At 43.9% G+C, this 20583-nt stretch overlaps 1 protein-coding gene across 1 annotated transcript in view; it reads right to left on the minus strand.

The window, feature by feature from the left end:
• Positions 1-20583, minus strand: part of UMODL1 (uromodulin like 1) — an 86617-nt gene that overhangs the window by 38956 nt on the left and 27078 nt on the right. Inside the window, exons 3-4 of the mRNA XM_081908829.1 lie at positions 6891-7133; positions 2889-3050 (exon numbers count right to left, since the gene is read on the minus strand). Of these exons, the coding sequence (XP_081764955.1) occupies positions 2889-3050; positions 6891-7133 (405 nt within the window). The remainder of the gene's footprint in view (positions 1-2888; positions 3051-6890; positions 7134-20583) is intronic.

The following is a 20583-nucleotide window of genomic DNA, read 5'->3' on the forward strand; positions in this document are numbered from 1 at the left end:
GAAAACAGGACTGCCTCCCACTGCCTTGGATTCCTGGATGAACCCGCGCTTTAGATTATGCTCTATGAACTCTCTGAGCTCTTGCATCTCGTCCTCAGACATGGAATACAGCTTTGCAGTTGGCAGCTGCGCCTCTGGCACCAGGTCAATCGCACAGTCGTAAGGCCTGTGAGGCGGCAACTTGTCAGCTTCTTTCTCGCAGAAAACCTCCAAGAATCCCTCGTACTTGTGAGGCACTGCCTGCACCATGCCCAGGTGCAGTTGCTGCTCAGCTCCTTCCTCCTGATTGGGTTGGATGCAATGCTGAGCACAATACGATGAGCAGAAGGTGATCTGCCGCTGGTACCACGCTACAGCGGGACTATGTCTCTCCAGCCAACTCATGCCTAACACAATGGGTGTGTCTGACAGGTGGGTGACATTGAAGCTAATGACTTCCCGATGATTTCCAATCTGCATCACCATGGGAGGCGTCTGCTGCACAACTTGCCCTCCCAGCAATTTCCTGCCGTCCACTGTGACCACGTTCAGGGGGGTCGTCGCAGGCAGGAGCGCTATGCCATGCTGCTTGACAAATTGCATTCCCACAAAATCCGCGTTGCTTCCTGAATCAACCGTGATCGGAACTTCCAGGGAATGTCCATTTGGCAGCTGAAGGGTTGCAGTGAGTTGCACTGCTGGCTTGGGGGGTAAAGGGTCTGTGCGTTGCAAGGGTGCTGGGGACTGTTCTACAGATCCGCCTGGCTGAGCCCCAGTAGCTCCGCCTCCAGCCAGGCACTGTCGTTTCCCTGAGGCTGCTCTGTTTGCACCACTTCCGCTGACACTGTTGCTAGAGCTGCAGTGTGCTTCTGGAGCCTCTGGGGGCACTCTTTCGCCATATGGTGTGCACTGTCACAGATGTAACATTTCCTGGTCCCTCTAGGCGGCTTCGCCTTCACTGCACCGGAAACAGGGGCTCTGGATGGTGTCTGAGCCCTAGCACCACCTATTTCCATCGGCTCTTCACCTTGCATCCCCAAGGGTGAGGGGTGCGACTGGTTGAAGTCCCTGGGGACAAAAGGGGGGGTTCTCGCTGGTGCACGCGCCTGGGGTCCCTCCCCCTCGTGCCACGGGCGTCCCTCATGTCGGATTCCAATAGCCAAAGCCCGATGCACGACGTCTTCCAGGGTCTGGGGTCTATCCCCCCTGGCGATCTCATCCTTGACGGGGGGGCTAAGCCCCTCCCAGAAAAGATCTCTGACTGGTTTACTATCCTTCTCCCAGCCCAACGCAGTTAGCAATGCAAAGAACTTGGAGTGATATTGACGCACAGTGGCTTTGCCTTGTCGCAGTCCGTGCATCTGTCTCCGTGCAATATCCACATCCACAGAGGACTGGAAACAAGCATCCATCGCTTTAATAAATTCATCAGAACTGCGGCGGGCAGGGCCATCTTCGCGCCACAAATTGCGCAGCCAAGCTCTGGCCTCCCCATGCAGATGCGAAATTATGAACCCCACTCTCTCCTCCTCATCCTTAAAATCATGACGGAGTAAATGCAGTGCATACACGATGTCCGCCCTGAAGTTAGGGTAATCTTGAAGGTTGCCATTAAAGTGCGTAACTAGGGCGCCCCCCCGCCGTCCAAGTGCAACGCCCTCCGATCTGGACCCCGGGACCCCTGCCCTGGCCGCTTGCTCCCACCTTGTTCGCAGGTCCTGGCAAGCCTTGTCCAGTTCGTCATTCTTCTTCTGCGATGCAATGACTGCAGCTGTGAGCTCGGTAACTTGATTCCGCAGCGTGATCAGCTGTTCCTCCGCGCTCATGGCTGCTCCCGGTGGTGAGCTTTGCAAAAAAAAATTTTTTGCGTTCTGGTGAGGGGACTTACTGTCAGAGTCACCCGTTTGGTCCCAGCTCACAAGAGACCCAACTCCGATCCGGTTTATTTACAGAAAGTCTTTATTGAAGATCATGGTTGCATTTACACTCCATCTCTGTGACTCTACATCTGTACCGTTAGATCGTTGAAGTCCCCTCTGAATCTGTCCCGCCTCGGCACCAATTTAAGAGGCTAGCCCTGGACCACCTCTTCCTCTCCTTCCTTTTCTGCAGGGTCTTTCTGCCCCCCTGAGTTCCCCCTCTCCGGGACTCGCCCGAGGCTGAATCCTCTGACGCCTCTGCCCCCCTCCTTCTCGCTTTAGGGCCGGGCTCCTCCCCAGGGCTCTCCTCACTTCCGCGCGCCTCTACCTTTGAACTTGGCGCGCGTACGTTGCTCCTGACCTTTCTCTTGACCGCTACACTGCTCTCGGTGCTGCTCTCCACCCCTTCCGGCTGAGCGCCCTGCTCCGATCTCCTTCCCCTGTCTCTCTCCTGCTCTGCTCCCTCTGACACACTTGTAACTCCACCCCCTTCACTCCGTTCCGGCTGAGCAGCCGGCTCCTGCCTCCGACCCCCACTGGGGCTTCTCCCTTCTCTCCCCTGCTCCTCACTGTTTCCCCCTTGTCCCCCTTTCGGTCTGACCAGGGGAGCCCCCTTTTGGGAATCCTCTGACTCACTGGTCAGACTCATGGAGAACCTTTGGGCATCGTCATCCTCCTCCTCATCTCTCTGGGATTCTTCCCCCTCGCTCTCTGTCTCCTCCCCCATCTGCTCTTCTCTCCCTGAAACCCTGACATGACCAATGTATGCAAAGGCATTGGGATGACAGACAAGCACTAGCCTTGCATAAAATTACAATGCCTATTATTAATATCAAATACAATTGAATAATGTTAAGGATATTAGTCTACCTACATCTAGACTCTGACTGCCCTGCATTGATGCACTGTGTGCACTCTAAGGCACGCCTCACCACAACATTTCTGATCACAGACCTGTCAGAAGGTGGCAAATGTTGGTCAGTACTGTACCTTCTGATACAGGATCAGAACAGCCAGTGCCTTTTGATGTCTCGCAGCATTTTTTATGTTCTGGACAATCCAAATCCAATGTGCATGAAATATTTAACGCTTCCGCTTCCTTTGTTGGACAGGCACCAGGTCTTGAGGCAAATTCAATGGAACTGTTTAGGGCTACAGAAAAAGACATTTAACAACAAAAATTGCAATTACTGGCAAGGATTTAAAGTTCTACTTTAGGCATGTCCAAGAGCTTGAGGATGGCTTGGCAGGATTTTTTTATTCCTCTCTTCCCACCACACGCACACATGCAGTGCTTACCCCACCATGCCATACCTCAAGATGCTATTGAATGTCTTTCTTTGGAGACTGGGGAGGAGGACTATTAATCAAGAAACTCACTGAGTACTTTGGATCTTAGCCAGCATTTGTTTTCATTAAAGCTATTCTATCTTCCTCATAACAACACTGGATTCAGCTTGGATAGCTGTTCCTTTGGGAACAGCATCATACATTTACAACACATTTAACACACATAGCTTTCTCCCAAAGAATCATAGGAAATGTAGTTTACCCCTTAGGGATGTACAATTCTTGGCACCCTTAACAAACTACACTTCCCATGAATCTTTGAGGGAAGCAGTGGTGGACTTTGGTTCCTCAAATTTCAGCGACGCCCTGTGCAACTCTAAAATTCGGCACCCCCACCTCCTCACACCACTCTAAAGCATTGTTTTGGTGCCCCCTGCAGCGGGGTGCCCAGTGCGACCTCCCCAGTCACGCCTAAAAACACCTCTGAGCAAAGTCATGTGCTGTAAATGTGTGGTATGGCTGAGAGGAAACAGCAGGTGTCCAAGCTAAATAAACATGCCTGTAGATCCAGCCTATGTAATCTGCAAATGATGGGACATTTGCATTCAGGGTACAAAAGTACCCTGAAAAATCAGCGCAAGGAACTGGGTTGTGTACCAATTCTGGCTCAGGGCCATAGAAAGCATTAATCTGAAATGTCAAGGTCTTCATTCTTACATCAGCCAAACACAAAGACAGACATCCAACATGTCCCTGTCAAAGTCTATCAAGCTATAATTGTTATATGAGCAACTCCCAGAGGGAGCCATCTGTCAAGCAACCGCTTAAAAGGTGGAAATTAGTTGACATGTTCCTTCGGTGAGTAGAAGCCTTCCTGATTTACTCACAAGGGTGGCAAAAATGTGTACGGTATACATGCATGAAAGCTCCATCAAAACTAATATAAGGAGAATGGAATGACAAAGCGTTTGTAATATTTATTATGCTTTATTATTTATTTTTAGAACTATTTTAAATCTGTAAACTGATTTGAAAAACTTTAGACCATCAGGGTTAATGTTGCTGTTTTTGATGAAGAAAGACAGAGTGAATAATCATAAATCTCTGATCAGATTTCCTATATAAACCACCCAAAGAGAGAGAGAGAGTTCCCACTTGCTGGTCCATATTTTTTGAGGCTGATGTATTTGTTGTGTCCACTGCTGGTCTCCTCAAAATCCCCTATAATATTGTTATAGGTGAACCATGTCTATGCAGTGGATATGCATCAGAAATCCATAGCTTCCTTGTGAGCATTCACTCTCCCTATGTGTTAATTAATTTAGCAGGATTTGCAGCACTAGTATAGTATTTATGTACCAATAGCCCATGAGAATGAGACACTGTACACAGATAAAAGATAACACAGCCTTGCCTGCAAGCTTACAGTTTAAGCAAAGCATATGTTCCCTATTCTGACATTAGAATGTGTGTGTGGATGCGCAGAGCGGACAAACAGGAAACGTATCTGCTACATAAAGTGTGAATTGGTCCTTAGTCTGCCATCCAAGCAGAAGTAAATTATGGTTTCCAGTGGGATTGTAGAAAATGTATCAAGGGAAAATTCTCACCAAAGAGCCCCACAGAACTCTGAGCTCCAATCACTTAGTCAAACTAGCTTTGTCTGGGTTCTAACATAAGAGAAAACATTAACTGTAGTTTAGTGACATGCTGTTAATTCATCTCACTAGTTGTCAACTTCCTCTTTTCATCATTTATTTAAGACCATGTCTAGACAGTGCATTACCATTCACAGAAGCTGTGACTAAGGCTCTGAGGTCTAGAAAGAACGGTCTGAAGGAGACAAATGAAACACGCGCTGCTGAAGCTTAATGGGACAGCCCTAATGAGTAAGAAATTCAGAATTTAGAAAGCTTCTTTAACCTAACGACAAGAAGAGCTTCTGCTCCACCAGGAGCCTAGGGCAACTTCTGTCTAGGTGCCTGCCCACATTTAGAGTAGAAGCTCATGTCACTGAAGTTCTTAATTGTCTGATTTGGGGGGTGGACTAGATGACCCTACAATTCTGTGACTCAGAATATAATTTTGTTAAGCTTGTAATGATGAGCTAGCTTATGACTCAGCCAGCATTTCTCTCAGATGCTCTTCTCCAGCTAGAAAAGATTTTGCATACGTACAGTCAGCATTCAATGGACCACACAAGCCCAACAGCTTTGTAGGCACCTTTGCAATAGTTATTGCTGCACATGACTGCAGCTCTTTTGCTTACTATGAAATGACATTAACAAAAACGGCATATTCTTTGTAGGCAGATTCACAAAACGCATTTTATTTTTATTGCCAAGCCCCTAATCTCACTGGCCAACTGCTATAAACTATGTGACCAGACCATCTTAATAAGCTTCCATTCATTTGATAAACATTTTCTTTATTTGGATCAATTTGTTTCTACCAAACAAGACAATGTTTTATTGTCCCCAACATTCTCATGTTCCCAAGTGCAATTGTTTGAGGGGAAACAGTTCAATGTTCAAGCAGCTGTCCACCATCACAAGTGCTGGAAACTTCCATTCCCAGGGAGCAATCTGACAATACACATATATGTTTGCAGAAACACAAGAGTGTCTGCACCAGTGTTACAAATGGAGATGAGACTCCTGCAAAATATAGGAATTTTTCCCAGATCTCTTCCCTCCTTCCTCCTTCTTCTTATTCTTTTTCCCCAGATCACTTTTCAAGAAAACTTGGAATCACCAAAACTGAGCTTGGGAGTTTACCCATTACTATTTTAGAGGCAGGCCTCAGAATGGTTCTCTTAATTTATTTTGCCTTCATAGATGCTAATAGCATGTGCTAATCTTTCATATAAAATATTCTACTTCCTTTTCCTTGATAGATTATTTTGATGGAAGGGCAGATTGAGAGACAGCACTTCCTTGTTCAGGCTAATGGAAATTTTGTTCCTACAGAATATGTTCTGCTTTGTGTTGCTGCTTAGGTATACATTTATGTTTAGTACCCAAAAAAAAGCCACCCCATTTAAAACTAAATAAAAACTATTAATGGTGATGATGATGATACTTTTTAAAAAAGGCCTTTGAACTCAGTGATAACAGAAGTGAGTGAGTGTTATATGAGACATACAAAATGCAACATGTCTTTTGGATATGATCATCAAGCAGGTAACAACAAAATTTCCAGAGCCTAATCTGAAAGCAGGTTATCTTTACTAAAACAGAGTTTAGATACAAATGGCATGCTGTTTTATACAGATTTATTTGAACCTCAGCTGCCAGAGCAGTAATTTAATAATTGATCTAACCTGTGAATACCCCCCCTTAAAATAGCTGAAACCCACAGGTTTCGTTGAGACATGTTCATACACAGCCTGAGCATGAAGATTACCTATGCGCTGATAGTTCACCCAAGAGCAAGCTCTGGGCCCCAACAGCTTCCCTCATGACACATATAAACTGTAATGATTACTGTGGCTGACACACAGCCGCATAAAGAGAGCCTATATGCAAAAGTCACAGTTCTGGTATAGGTTAAGTGTGTACAAAGCTAACTTGTCTCATGTCCCACTGTGTTGAAAGCCCACATGCCCAGGTTGGAGTGAGCTGACTCAAAGCTGCATCTGCAGGTATTCTAGTGCTGTATTTTTGCAGTTCTTCTAATTTTCATTTTTCATTGAATACTTACACAAGGCACAGTAGAGACCAACTTGCTCATACCCACTGCAACAATCTGTCAGATTCATACTCTCTGGGACAGTGACAGGATGATATTCTTCGTTGTAATAGGTTTTGGTGCAAGTCCTCCACGGAATCCACCCTCCGCATAGTGTTTCCTTTTCATACGACTTTCGATAGGCAACCATTTTGTTCACATTTTTGTCTATAGTATAATTGCATAAATGGTAGCTGAGCAAGGAGAGACCTTTCTCTAGAGAGAAAGAAAGACAGAGTGATATAGGAATTAGTGACACAGTAGGTGATTTTTCAAAAGCACTCACCTATCAATGTACTTGGGAACAACTGCAGGTGACCAGCCACTGTTTTGTTATTGGTGTGTGTGTTCAAACAGATTAGGTTGGATCCAGATTTACCATCATGCTTAAAGTAGAGCCAATGAATTTCAGTTGATTTACGGTAAGAATGAGTATGTCTAGGTCTAATCTATTTTTTCATGTACTCTAATAAAAAATTCAAAAGATTTTAGTAATCTGGAGATCCAGAAGAAAGACAGCCAGGCCAATAAACAACAAGTGCAAGAATTAATGTAAAGATAGAAGTAACTTTAAACATTTTAAATCTTTATTTAGTTCCATTTCATGTTTTTGAAGGAAGAGTAAATTTTCTTTCAACTTGCTTTCCTTGAATGAAGTGGTATTCTATGTCTAATGCTTAGCAGGGAAACTTAGGGAAGTTTTTAATGTTTGATGTTTTGTCACTTTATTATTAGTAGTATTAGTATTATTATTAATATTCTGTTGGGAGCTACCCAGAGTAGCTGGGGAAACCCAGCTAGATGGGCAGGGTATAAATATTATTATTATTATTATTATTATTATTATTATTATTATTATTATTATTATTATTATTTTGCCAAGTCTATAGCAAAATGGGATCTCCTTGCAACTATGTGTACATCAATCAGAAAGATTGGAAGGAAATCCAAGTGTGATCAGCCATCCTATACATTTGCTAAAATCCTGTTTTATTATGTATTGTGTTGTTGCTGTTGTTGTTGTTGTTGTTGTTGTAGTATTTATTCAAAATCTATCCCACCCATCTATCCCATCTCTACAGCAGTGTTTCCCAACCACTGTTCCGCGGCACACTAGTGTGCCGCGAGATGTTGCCTGGTGTGCCGCAGGAAAAATTTAAAAATTGAAAGATTTTTTTTTTAAAAGTCAAATTTTCGATTGGGGCGCCGTCACTAGATGACCCCTGGGGTTCCCTCCCTCCCTCCCGCTCTGCGCCTCCCTCCTCCTCCTCCTCCGGGGAGGCCCTTCCTGGCTCTCGGCCAAGGCTTGGCGGCTGCCACTCACTCACTCGCTCGCCCACCCGTCCCTCCATCCCTGCACCCGGCCTCTCCTCCTCTGTCCCCGGCGCGGGGGCTGCCGGGATCCGTAGTCCCCTCGCCCTTGGGCTCCGCGCCCGCGCGGGGTGCGCGAACTACGTTTCCCAGCGTGGCCTGGCGGGCCGGGCGTTTTATTTGAAGCGCTCTTCTCCCGGCCATGGAATGAGCGCAGCGGCGGCAGCTGGGCGGGCAGGGGCTCTTCCGCGCAGACCCCGCACAGCCTGCCTGCGCCCTCCGGAGATCGGGCGGCAGGATGGAGCCCGGGGATCCCCGCGGAGGCGGAGGCTGCCCCCCAGGTAGGGCTGTGTCGGGGGTTTTTTATTTTTGCAATGCTGCATCCGCGCCGGAGGGGACGCATCTGACCGCGGGGAGACCCCTTGGCGGGCGTGCAAGGCAATGCATGCGTGCAGGCGTTGCATGGAGTGCAGTGCAATGCAATGGCAACGCGGCGCCCTGCATGCATGCATGCATGCATGCAACTTCCACCGGCGCTCCGGACTTGGCAGGTGAGGGGGGTGCCCAGTGGGCGGCAGAGAGAGCCGGGAGGGCGAAGGGGAGCCGCGGGGGGAGCACCGGTGCTCCCCGAGCCGAGCCCGGGGGGAAACTTCGGCGTCGTTGCGCCGGGTGTTGGAAGCGGAGGCTGGCGGGTGCCCCTCACCTGCAAAACCTGGTCACCTCTCATATATTTCGTGCATTGCATTCATCGCCCGCTTTCTCCTCCAAGGAGCTCCCGGGGGCGCGCGTGGTTCTCCCCGTGTTATCCTCGCAACAACAGCCCTGTGAGGTGGGTCAGGCGAGTGGCCCAAGGGAGCACCCAGGGATTGTCCTGGCCAGGTGGGGTGATTTGAACCCTGCTCTCTGCCCGGTCTTCGTCCTCATTTAGCCCCCACATGTGCATGACTGAGGTTTTCCCCCCTCGTCTTGGCTATGGTGTGAGTCTGTGCTGTTAATTAATGGGGTTCTGCCTTCGGAGAAGATGAGCCAGCCCTCAAGGAGGTGATTATGTAATTTGCTAGCAATTCATGTCCCTCCCGGCGTGACGCTGCGCGCTGACGTCACGGGGCTGTAATGGTGGTGTGCCTCGAGATTTTTTTCATGAAACAAGTGTGCCTTTGCCCAAAAAAGGTTGGGAAACACTGCTCTACAGCCTAGAGTTCAAAGCATAGAGTTCAGCACTCAGAGAAGGACAATTCCCCTGTGATGGGTTGCTAGGGACAATTCAGAAAATGTTTACAAATTAGCATTTACTGCTCCATAGCTTCCAAACACAAGGATTAGACTGCCATTAAACTAATTAAAATGTGTTTTGTTGGATGGATTCTTTTAACCAGCTACAAGCTGAAATTTCCAGTATGACCGTAAGAAGGTGATTACTAGGTTTATTATTATGGACTGATTATCACCTTGGCAGTACTTTTTCACCTGTGCAAGCAAACATATTTCTGAAAATTAAAGTGATATCCTGTCAACTAGCAATAGCAGAAAACTTCCAAGTTTGTAACACAGATTATTTGCAACAGGAATATATCATGATTCTTGGAAATATTGATTTACTACATCCATTGGAGACTGTGACAAAGATTATATGAATCAAATGTCTTACAGTCTTGCAATATTGTTCTTGGGTAAAAAAAATATACCGTATTCAGTAGACTAAAACTGCTAACAATGTGTGAAGACAGCAGGTAAAGTAAATTACACATGGCATACTTATGGTAATTGGTTAAATAACACATGATATATATACTGCGGCAAAGAACCAGTGGAAATGTCATGCGAAAGAAGTCCACCCCTTTGGGGTGATACCAACACATATTTACCCTTCTTTTTTCCTATCCACCTGTTTTTCTTTTCTCCTTTGTCCTTCTGCTATGAATAAGTTTCTGCAAAATTCAGTATTTGGAAGGCTACTGCAGAATGTCTGGGAATAAAGTTATGTACACTAGCTGAGGATTCAAAGTCTCCACTTTTTAATGTTGGGACAAATTACGAATAATGAGATAAGTCAGGCCTCCTGCAGCAAATAGCAGCTCAGGGCACAGTGTTATTCAATAGCCTTATAGAACAGAAGCATGGGTGGGACAGGGAGAAGCATGTAGCTTCGGTTTTCTTTCTCAAAATCTTGACATTCTGAACCAATGATACTGATTACACAACCACCACCGCACAGGCTACAATCTTATAGGATTCATAGTGGCTACCACTGTAATGAAACTACTGGTTTTAAATTCAGGTAGGTAGCCATGTTGGTCTGACGCAGTCAAAATAAATTTTAAAAAATCAAAAATTGTGCAGTAGCACCTTAGAGACCAACTAAGTTTTTAAGGTATCTGAAAAAGTGTGCATGCACACAAAAGCTTATACCCAGAACAAACATAGTTGGTCTCTAAGGTGCTACTGGATAATTTAAAATAATTTTTTACTGGTTTTAATTCATTCAGAATTCAGCTGTCTGCAAAAGCTTTCAACTTTTAAGGATAGACTTTTAGAACAGCAAATATTTCTAATTATTCAGAAATCATAGCCCAGTCTAGATGATAAGGGTCAATAAGAAATTAAGCCAATGTTTAAATATTGATCTGAATACAGTGGTAACAGAAGAGCTACACAGTCTTATTGTTCCTATCCATGATTAGGCTAAACAGCATGGTGATCCCATGAGGGCCGTATTCTGGGTCCTTTCATGGTTCTGACCCGTCAACCAACTGTTTTGAAAACAAAGGTCAGCACACACATTTGCAGGCGCAACATCCTTCACTCCCATCCACCACATCTCTTGTTGAAAGCCTCACCACAACTGATCTAGCCAGTCTTGCTTGCTAAGCTAACCTCACCAAGAACGGGATCACAGGATTCCAGAGCTAGAAACAGAACTGAAAAACCTCCACATCCACAAATTCTCAGATAATTCTGCAGAGGCAGTTTCTCTGGTCTATAGTTTACATAGCATAATGACCCTGGTTCGCATCTTTTTCAAGGCGCTTCATGGTAAAAAGCTGCTTCACTTGCCACCCAGAATCCTATATCCAAAAACCACCAAGCACTAAATCCATAATCGCCAATGAGCTAGGATGAATCACAAGAGTTGTCCTGAAAATAAATGGTTCCTGAGGTAAAAGTAGATTTTTGAAGAGCAATGTTTAGTGCCGCGTCCAAATTAAAATTAAACGTGAAACTACGTAGGTATCAGTAAAGTGTTTTGCTACTTGCCTGTAAAGGTGTTAACTGTTCTCTGCCCTGTAGTGGTACACAGAATGAAGACGGACACAGCAAGGATCCTAGCCACTGAATTAAAGGTCCTCATCGTTTTTTGCAATATCATTGTTCCCAGGGAACAAAATAGCAGTTGGTTTTACATCCAGATTTTAGGAAATAAAGCAGAAATGCCCTCGTTTTTCTCCTTAGTGTACAGGTAAAGCGATTGGCCTCAGAACAAAGAGAGAATCTAGGCAGTACCTTGCCTGTGGAGGTTCATTAACGCTTTCCCCACGGAATGCTTGCATCTCAATTACTAATCCTGGTCCTCAGCAGCCTGATGTAGTCGCTTGCAGAATAACACCCTGATTAAAGCTCACTTATTTGTAGCCAGCTTCCGCGAAAGTCGACTGGTCTTAAAAACAAGCACATGAGTATAGCATGGGGTGGGGGGACAGCAGGATTAGAGGGTAGCTCCAACCCCTTTTGAGAGAAGCAATGGAAGCTGGGGTGTAATCTAGATTGAACTGGGCAGAGGGAAGAGACTTCTTTAGGGGAGAACAGGAGTAGTTAAGAGTCAGAGGGTGAAACCACCATCATGTTTCATCATGGGGAACCTGTGTGCCGTTGAGGGCCCCACTCCTTTAGGAGGGAGGGAATCTCTGGGGGGTGCATGTTGGCAGAGCCAATCCCTTCCCTCTGTGTCTCTGTCTCTCAATCTCCTAGTCTCTCTCTGTGTCCCCTCCTTTGTTCTAATCTGCTCCCTGAGATTAGGGGAGCGTGGAATGAGTAAGGGAAGAATGTGTGGCTCTGAAACATGCTGCAAATGTCTTTCTGGATAAAAGCACAAGAAGAAAGATCACCTCAACAATATCATCTGAATTACAGCTCAAAAATAGCACACTGTGTGTGATTAAATGGGAAAGAGGACTTTTAGCAGAGCTGTTTGAAGTTAGACCTGGTAGGACATGAAGGTTGTGTGGCAATAAGATGAGATCTCCTGTTATGGACAGGAGTTCATATGCAGCACCAGTCCCTGTTTGGTTTTCTTAGCCTTATCTACCTTTCATTTTAACTTCTACAGCATGCACGTGAGATTTCTTGGGAACAAAGTATTTTGGTTTTCCTTGTAGGATTAGTCCTATTTGCAGCATTATATGCATGTTCAAATTCTGTGCTGCAAGTGGTCTCAATCAAAAGATAAATGAATTTGATTAAGGAATGTTTCCATTTACCTTTAAGAGGAGCTTTCATATCCCCTGAGGATGCGATTCCCCCCTGGCTACGGTTACTATAGTGAATGTTTCAGTGCCGTGGAAACAAGTCAAAAGAGGTTTTCAGTGAAGGACTCAAAATAGATTTGCCAGCCATTTTGGACAACAGAAAATATTTTCAACAGCCTTTTGCATAATTTGTCAGGTGGGGGATTTTCCTACCCTTTGGGGCATTTTTTACTTCTTGGATATGATTGGTAGTCTTTTACTTTTGTCTTAATTTTCTAAAAATCTGTTACATTCTGTTCAATTCACACCTCAGATTCCTTATCATGATACCCAAAATATTTGAACCTTTCCTTCCATTCCCTAAATTCAATTAAAAGTAAAATGAAATTCATCCATAAAGCAGCTTCTTGTTTATTGGTTGTGTGGTTTGTTACTGACCACTATTTGCTGGTAACACTAACTGTAAAAAACAAAACAAAACTTGAAGATACAAAGTTGTAAGTATTGGTTGCTTTTATATTTGCACCACTCTCTGGACAAACCCACCTCTCTGATCTCCTCTAGACCATCCTGATTAGAATTACTGAGGATTAAGACAGACCCAATATGGCTTGCAGGTGTCAGATCCCTGGCTGCACACCTACCCACCCACCCCCACGGCAAAAGGAAAAATAAAAGCCATTTGGAAGTACCCAGAGTAGCAGGGAATAATACTTTTTCTTCTTGAAGTGAAAGGTGGTGTAAGGTGGATTTGTTGTGCTAAAACTGAAATGTTGATACTAAAATAACAAGAACTTGTCCATTCAATTAAATGGACAAGAACTGTTGAAGAACTGTTGAAGAACTGAATATTGCTGTACACTGTTGAAGAACTGAATATTGCTGTACACCATCCTGTCCTGTTGTGCTGTAGGAAACTACAGAACGTAAAAGAAAAGAATGTTCTGAAATGAGTAGTATTAATGGACAACTCAGACCAAAAACAATACAGCAAACTCATTCTCATTTCATGTATCCTGCTTGTGTCATCTCACTCCATCACAGAACCTCCCTCCTGGAAGCCAGTAGCTGGGTTCAAAGGCCTATCATACCCCACCACTGCCCACTGCCCAGCAGTCTTAAGAATTTGGGACATCCCTAGTTCAGGTACCCAAATAATATTTTTTTTTCATCAGTGAGTTTGAACTGCGCTGTCATATTACCCCTAACTAGCTCCAAATGTGTTAGGCAGATTCTATCCTTATGAAGCAAATAGATGGAGAGGGATGAGTTCATCTGGTTTGGAAGAGTAATTGTCTGTGCCTTATTATCTAGCCTGCATGCTTAACACATCGCCCATAACTGCTTAAGTTCATTAAGCTGATCTGAAAATAATTTTGGGTATGTGTAAAGACAGCACAGCTACCATCTTAAGGATATTTATCTGCATATCTCCTCACTTCTAAAAACTATTACACCTATCCTAATACGTTATAAGCCTTGTTTTAAACAAAACTCTCTTATTTGCTAGTTCCCATCAATATCCAAAGTTTATTTGTAGTATAATTGCTGGCCTATGATGTGCATGTGTTTGGGCGGGAGGTATGGATAACTGGAGATAGTGAGAAGCCGTGGAAATGTAAATTAATGGAAGCCTCTGTAATGTTGGACACTCCATTAGTACACTGAGAAGACATGACCTTCTCTAAATGACCTTGCATCTTCTTCTGCGCATGTAACTCAAGGCTCTGACTTTAACAAGCCATAACCTGCACAGCTCCCATAGCACCTTATTAACTTGTTTATCCTTTCCATACTTTTGCATTCAAGTAAAACATGTTACATAATGATTATAAAAAACAAAATCAAATCAGTATATTTATAAAGTGTCCATTTACTATGGGGTTTTTAATATCTGTAAAAAAACTCCCCAGTATTTTTTTCTTTTATACATGTAAATACCCAAAGGCAGTGTGACACCGACAACCGAATTTGGAATAGTTTTATTTTTCTCAAGTGGGTGATTCACTTGCAAAGAGCTAAATGATAAATTACAGTTTGTGAACTATCAGGGGCAGATCCCACAGGCAATTCATATCCTGTGTTCATTACATGTCTTTTTAAAAAAAATATGATTTATTTTGGCTCAGTTGCTAATACTGCTGAATAAAGCAAAGTAGCAGCTGCAAAACTGACAGGTTTACATATATAGTTAAGTATAAGACAGTGAATTTGCATTCACCAGAAGCTAAGCTTGAATCTGATAAGCTCTCCTGTCAACATCAATAGCAGCTACTTCAAGGAAATTTAACCTATAAGGAAATATAAGTTTGTAGTTGCTAAAAGGGATTAAGAAAATTCAACATTATTTTCAGCTACTGACAGCCTTTGTTTCAGAGTTCTACACAGGCTTTATACACCCACGCAAGAAAGGGGTAAGCGTCCATTATCTAAATATACCTGGATTTTTTACTTAAATTCATTCAAACTTTAGGGATAAGAAAATTGTTAACTTTATCTCCCCCAGGGTGCATCAAACAGTATGTGCTTCCTTCCAATCTATTCATAATTTTGTAGCGCTGAGATATATAGATAGGAGAATGGATTTTCCTAGTGGCGACACCTTGAAAGTGGAATGTCCTCCTTTTGGAAGTCTAGCTGGTACTAACATACCCTCCAAAATTTATCTGATGAAAATTGGGACATCCTATTCAATAATAATAATGATGATGATGATGGTGTTATTATTTATACCATGCCCATCTGACTAGGCTGCCCCAGTCATGTATTTATTTTTAATAAATATATTTATGATATATAAATACATAATAAAACATGAAACATTTAAAAATGTAGCTATACTTACAGGGCTGCCTTCATATGTCTTTTAAAGGTTATATAGCTACTTATCTCCTTGGCTTGGGAGTCACATAACTTCATACCCTACAACATTTCTCCCATGAAAATAGGAAAAGCAGGACATTCTGGATTCAAATCAGAAACAGGGATGGCTTCTGTAAATCTGGGGCTGTCCCTGGAAAATAGGGGCACTTGTGGGGTTTGCAGTAATGGTTTAATCTTTTTGCCATCAACTCCAAGTCCGTTTTAAGAAATGTAACTAATTGGAGCATTAGTTTTATCTTATCCTCCGGTGAAATGCAATGTTTGTAAATGTTTGTAACCCACCCTGTGGTCAAGAATGCTAAAGATAAAAATCTACATAAATAAAATTCTTTCACCTCTGTAACACATCAGATACAGAGCAAATTCTGTCAAATGGGCTGACAGCTCGTTTGTATGACTGTTATTCAACAGACATCTCACGCTTTCAGGCTTAAATAACACACTAAAAGAAGTTTTTTACAACGAAAGCCACCAGGTCTTGAAAGATGTTTAGGCCATCACATCATAACTGAAACTACAAAGTGATATTTAAAAAAGAGTCAACTGTTTGTGAACAGCTCCAAGCCTACAACCACTTCAAAACAGACTTTAAGGACTGAGTCAAATATATTATGTGCTATACACCTCATTGGAAGTAGGGAAATAATACATTTAACATCTCCCCAGTATAGAAAAAAAAATTGTGTGCATGAAGACCTGCCAGAGGAAAGGTTTTTAGGGTCAATTTAAGTTTGATGCAGGAGGTCTTCTTTATCAATATCTTATATTTTTGCTCTTGAGGTCAAAACAGACATGCATGCTAAGGAGAATCAGACTGAGACGGCAATGCGAGGGGAGGGGAAGTTTAATCCAGTCCCTTGCTGCTGCCACCATTTTTCTGACTGAAACTATGCAGCCCAGCACCAGCCCTACCAATAGGCAGAGGTGGAAGCCTTCGCTGAGGGTTCCCCAGTTGTTCCCATCCTCCTGAGCTGGGTGCCCTAGAGGCAAAAGTGCTTGTTTCTTGTTAACCTGGGCTGTTTTTCTGCAATGTATTGCCAACAGTGCCTTTAGGAAAGGCACTTGACCAGATCAACAGAGGCAAACAGCCCAAGCCATGCACTCCAGAAAGTACAGTATTGCCCATGTGTTGCTGTGCTCATGAAACACATGCTGGCATTGCAGCTACCGCACTGCATTATTTGAGTGGGCAGGGGGCAGGTGGAGGGGGAAGCAAATTTTGGTGAGGTGTTGAAGGACAGAGTTGTGCTATCCTTCACTCCCTAAGCTAGCCTGCTGCCCTCAGGCACAGTGGAAGATGCTGTGTCATCATCACCTACCAATCCATTTGTGGAACAAGGAGGACACCTCAGCCAACAAAACATTTCAGGCGAGCCCTAATTATATCCCTCCTCCTCCCCCCAACCTCCAAAAAGAAAAAAGAAAGTCTGCTAAATCCGCATGAGACAAATAGCATTTTGGTGAGATAATTTAGATCAGAAAAATGGCAGAAGAAAAGGTTAAACTCCTCTCCTGTGCTGAGGTACCGATTCCTGCCCCCCACCACTTTAACAATAAATCAACCATGAGAAAACCTTTCTAGATATCCCACATCACGTCTAGTTTGGTTCTTAGCTCAGCCTTCTTCCTAATATTTTAACTTTCTATGAGCAGAGAGAATCCTAGAATAAAATCTTTATCCATGATATGCTAGCTTTCTATTGGCAGGGAGCAGTTTCGGTTTTTTTACATTTTGAGGACACACACAAAATAAGCCTAAGGTTTTCTCTTTAAAGCCTTCTGAATGTTATACGCACAAACCTTTTACACACTACAATCAAGAGAAATGGTCTTCCATTACTATACTGCAAGTCCTGCCAAGAAACCTAATCCCTAAAGCCTTGTTAACAGGAAAATAACAGCTGTACATAACTACTATACTAATGAAGAAAAAATGTTTACAATTACCATTTTCGTTGATTTTTTTCAGGGTGTGTGTTTGACTTCTCTACACTTATGGTATGAGCACTATTTTTTTAAAAGTAAAATGGAATTTTTGCTTTGAAATTTTAGAATTTGTACCTCAGGAGCGTTTTGATAGTTCAGTATATTACAAAAAAATGGACATAAACCAAAGGAAGTTTGGTAGACCTTACTCAGAAGCAGTTCCACTGAATTCAGTATTAAGCATTTTCAGATTGTACAGCAAATCCCGTTTGAATCAACAGGATTGTATGTGTCCAGATCAATTTTACTTCAATAAAATTGCAACATAGCTAATTTTCATTGGATTTCATCCATCTCTGAAATACTCTGCCATAATTCTATGCACATCTACCCAGATGTCCACTGAGTTAATGTGTTGCAGATCGAAGACAGTCTCTAAGTCTCAATTTGTTTTTAGTAATTTGTAACGGCTAAACAATAAAAAATAAATGCAATATGTAAACAACTGTAAGTACATTATTGTGCTTTGGCCTGTGATGTGTGTGTGTGTGTGTGTGTGTGTGTGTGTGTGTGTGTGTGTGAGAGAGAGAGAGAGAGAGAGAGAGAGAGAGAGAGAGAGAGAGAGAGAGTCCTCCCAGGTGCTGTGTTAACTGCCTTCCAGTACAGTAGCTAGGCTAGTGAGAACAAGTGGTTAAGTTTTTTTAAAAAATGTTTTTATTAAAAGATTTTCATGCGGAACAAAAGAACATACAGAAAAAGAAGGGCTGCAACTCCCCATAAATGCCCCCCTTTTCTCTTATCCTGGCAATAGCACCCACAGGAGAGGTACAGGAACTGTTTCAGCGAGTTCCCCTGGTTATAGTCTGAGACGTTATTGTAATAGGCAATATGGGGTTGACAGGGTGGGGTGGGGAGAGAAGTGGGAAGAGAGAGAGCCAGAAAATCTAACCTCTAGGTTAGATCACCACAACACATTATATGTGAGAATGTCTGAAGACAGTTCAGAAACTTCCGCTGGCGCAGAATTCAGTGGCTGGTACAGAATTCAGAATTCAGCTGGTGCAGAATTGCTCACAGGGGCAATACAGTTTGAGAAAATGACGTAAGTCATGGCCCAACCACACTGATTCCCAATTAGTTTCCGGAGCCAGTTCAAAGTGCTGGTTTTGACCTATAAAGCCTTAAATGGCTCAAGACAGCAATACTTCGAGGGCCACTTCTCCCTATGAACCGACCTGGACTCGGTGATCATCACATGAGGCCCTTCTTCATGTGCCTCCTCTACAAGAGGTCCAGAGGGCACCAATACAAGAACGGGCCTTTTTTGCCGTGACTCCATGCTTGTGGAATGCTCTCCCCATCATTTGTCTTCATACGCCAGACAAAAACTTTATAAATTGGCCTTTAACTATGTGTAGCCTTTAGAAGTGGGTGGGATGCTTTTACTGTATTTCTCTTTCCTCTTGGTTTCAATATACTGTATAGTAAGCCCACAATTTACACACATTTAATTTGTGCACATCCAGCTTTACAAGCATGGAAATAAATAAATGAATGAATGAATGAATGAATGAATGAATGAATGAATGAATAATTATGTGAGTGAGTGAGTGGTGGAAAGGGGTCAGGATTCTGGAGAAAATTACTCTGACAACCCCACTCCAGAACATAACCCGCACCTAAGTTATCATAGAATTGTAGACCTGGAAGGGTCCATGAGGGTCATCTAGTCAATCTCCTGCAATGCGGGAATCTTTTGCCCAACCTTCAGATTAAGAGTCTAATGCTCTACCTACGACGCTATTCCTTTCCTGGGGTTGCAGGCTTACTGTATCTATGTGGGGTTTATTGTCTATTTGTTTGGTTGTAAGTTACTTTGGATGACAAACTTAATGAATATAACTTATACAAACTGAATAAAATAAAATAAAACTTATACAGAGAATGCACCGAATCAAGATTCCCTGGTAACAAGGACAGCTACAGAAACCGAAAACCACAACTCAACTAAGTTGCATTGTCATTTTGCATTCTCACAAATCATGGGAGAGCAGCATGAATTCTTCTTCACGCATGCTAAAAGCATGTTTGCGCTTGTTCTGTGCCAGTTATTTTCGACTCGTGTGTGCTTTTTTCAATAAACAAATAAAATTCAAAGGCGCAATCCAGCTGCTCAGCAGGCTTGTGATTCGCATTAGATACGAGGCACGGAAAGGCCTCGCCTGTGTAAACTCCCTGAAAATAAACTTGGCGCTGAATCAGAGCCTCGTTTCGCTCTGCATTTGCGGGTGGGAAGGGGAACCTCGCCTTGATCAGCAGCAGGGCTGCAAGACTGAAACGCGCTCAGCAGGGGCGCCGGCCGCTTTGAAGACCCAGCTCGCACTATGAAGTCTTTGACGAAAAGAGATGCCACTTATTATTGGCGCTTCCCAAGGCACAAGCGGCATTTTATTAAGAAAACAAAGACTGCTGGAAAGATATTTATTCCCCACCCCTTCCTTCCTTCTTTCTTCAGAACTCACACAGGCAGCAAGTTTCCACCCGGGAGTTTTTATTTGGCAGGGGCGCGCGCGCGTGTGTGGCGTATCCTGCCGCGGGAAGTGCTTACTAAGGGGAATCCACAGAGGAAAGACTCCCTTCCTCATTCTTTCAAAAAGGGGGGGACGCCTTAGGTCGGCTTCATGTCCCTCAGTCCTCCTCCTCCTTCCTTCCTCCTCAGCGACCTGCTGAGTTCCCGCCGCCCTTAGCAACAACCAGCGCCGCCCGCTCCCCTACTTGGCTCAGGCGGCCAAGGCAGGGAGCGCTCGCTGGCTGTGGGGAGGAGAAACATCGCCCGCAATTGCTATGACACCCCATTAAACACAAACACGCTCCACCGCCATTTCGGGCAATTTATGCTCTCCTGCCGCCGCCGCCGCCCCCCCCCCCGCCTGGCGCTGACCAATCGGAATGTTGCGCACGTGACGAGCGTTCACTGCGATGACCTCATCCCTGGTGTGGGATGACGTCAAATTCAAGATGGATGGAATCACGGCGGTGGCGGCAGCGCGCGCGGGTGAATCGTAAAAGGAGGCGGCCGGAGA

Source organism: Podarcis melisellensis (assembly GCF_964234715.1).
Source record: "Podarcis melisellensis genome assembly, chromosome: 4".
NCBI classification, from domain to species: domain Eukaryota; kingdom Metazoa; phylum Chordata; class Lepidosauria; order Squamata; family Lacertidae; genus Podarcis; species Podarcis melisellensis.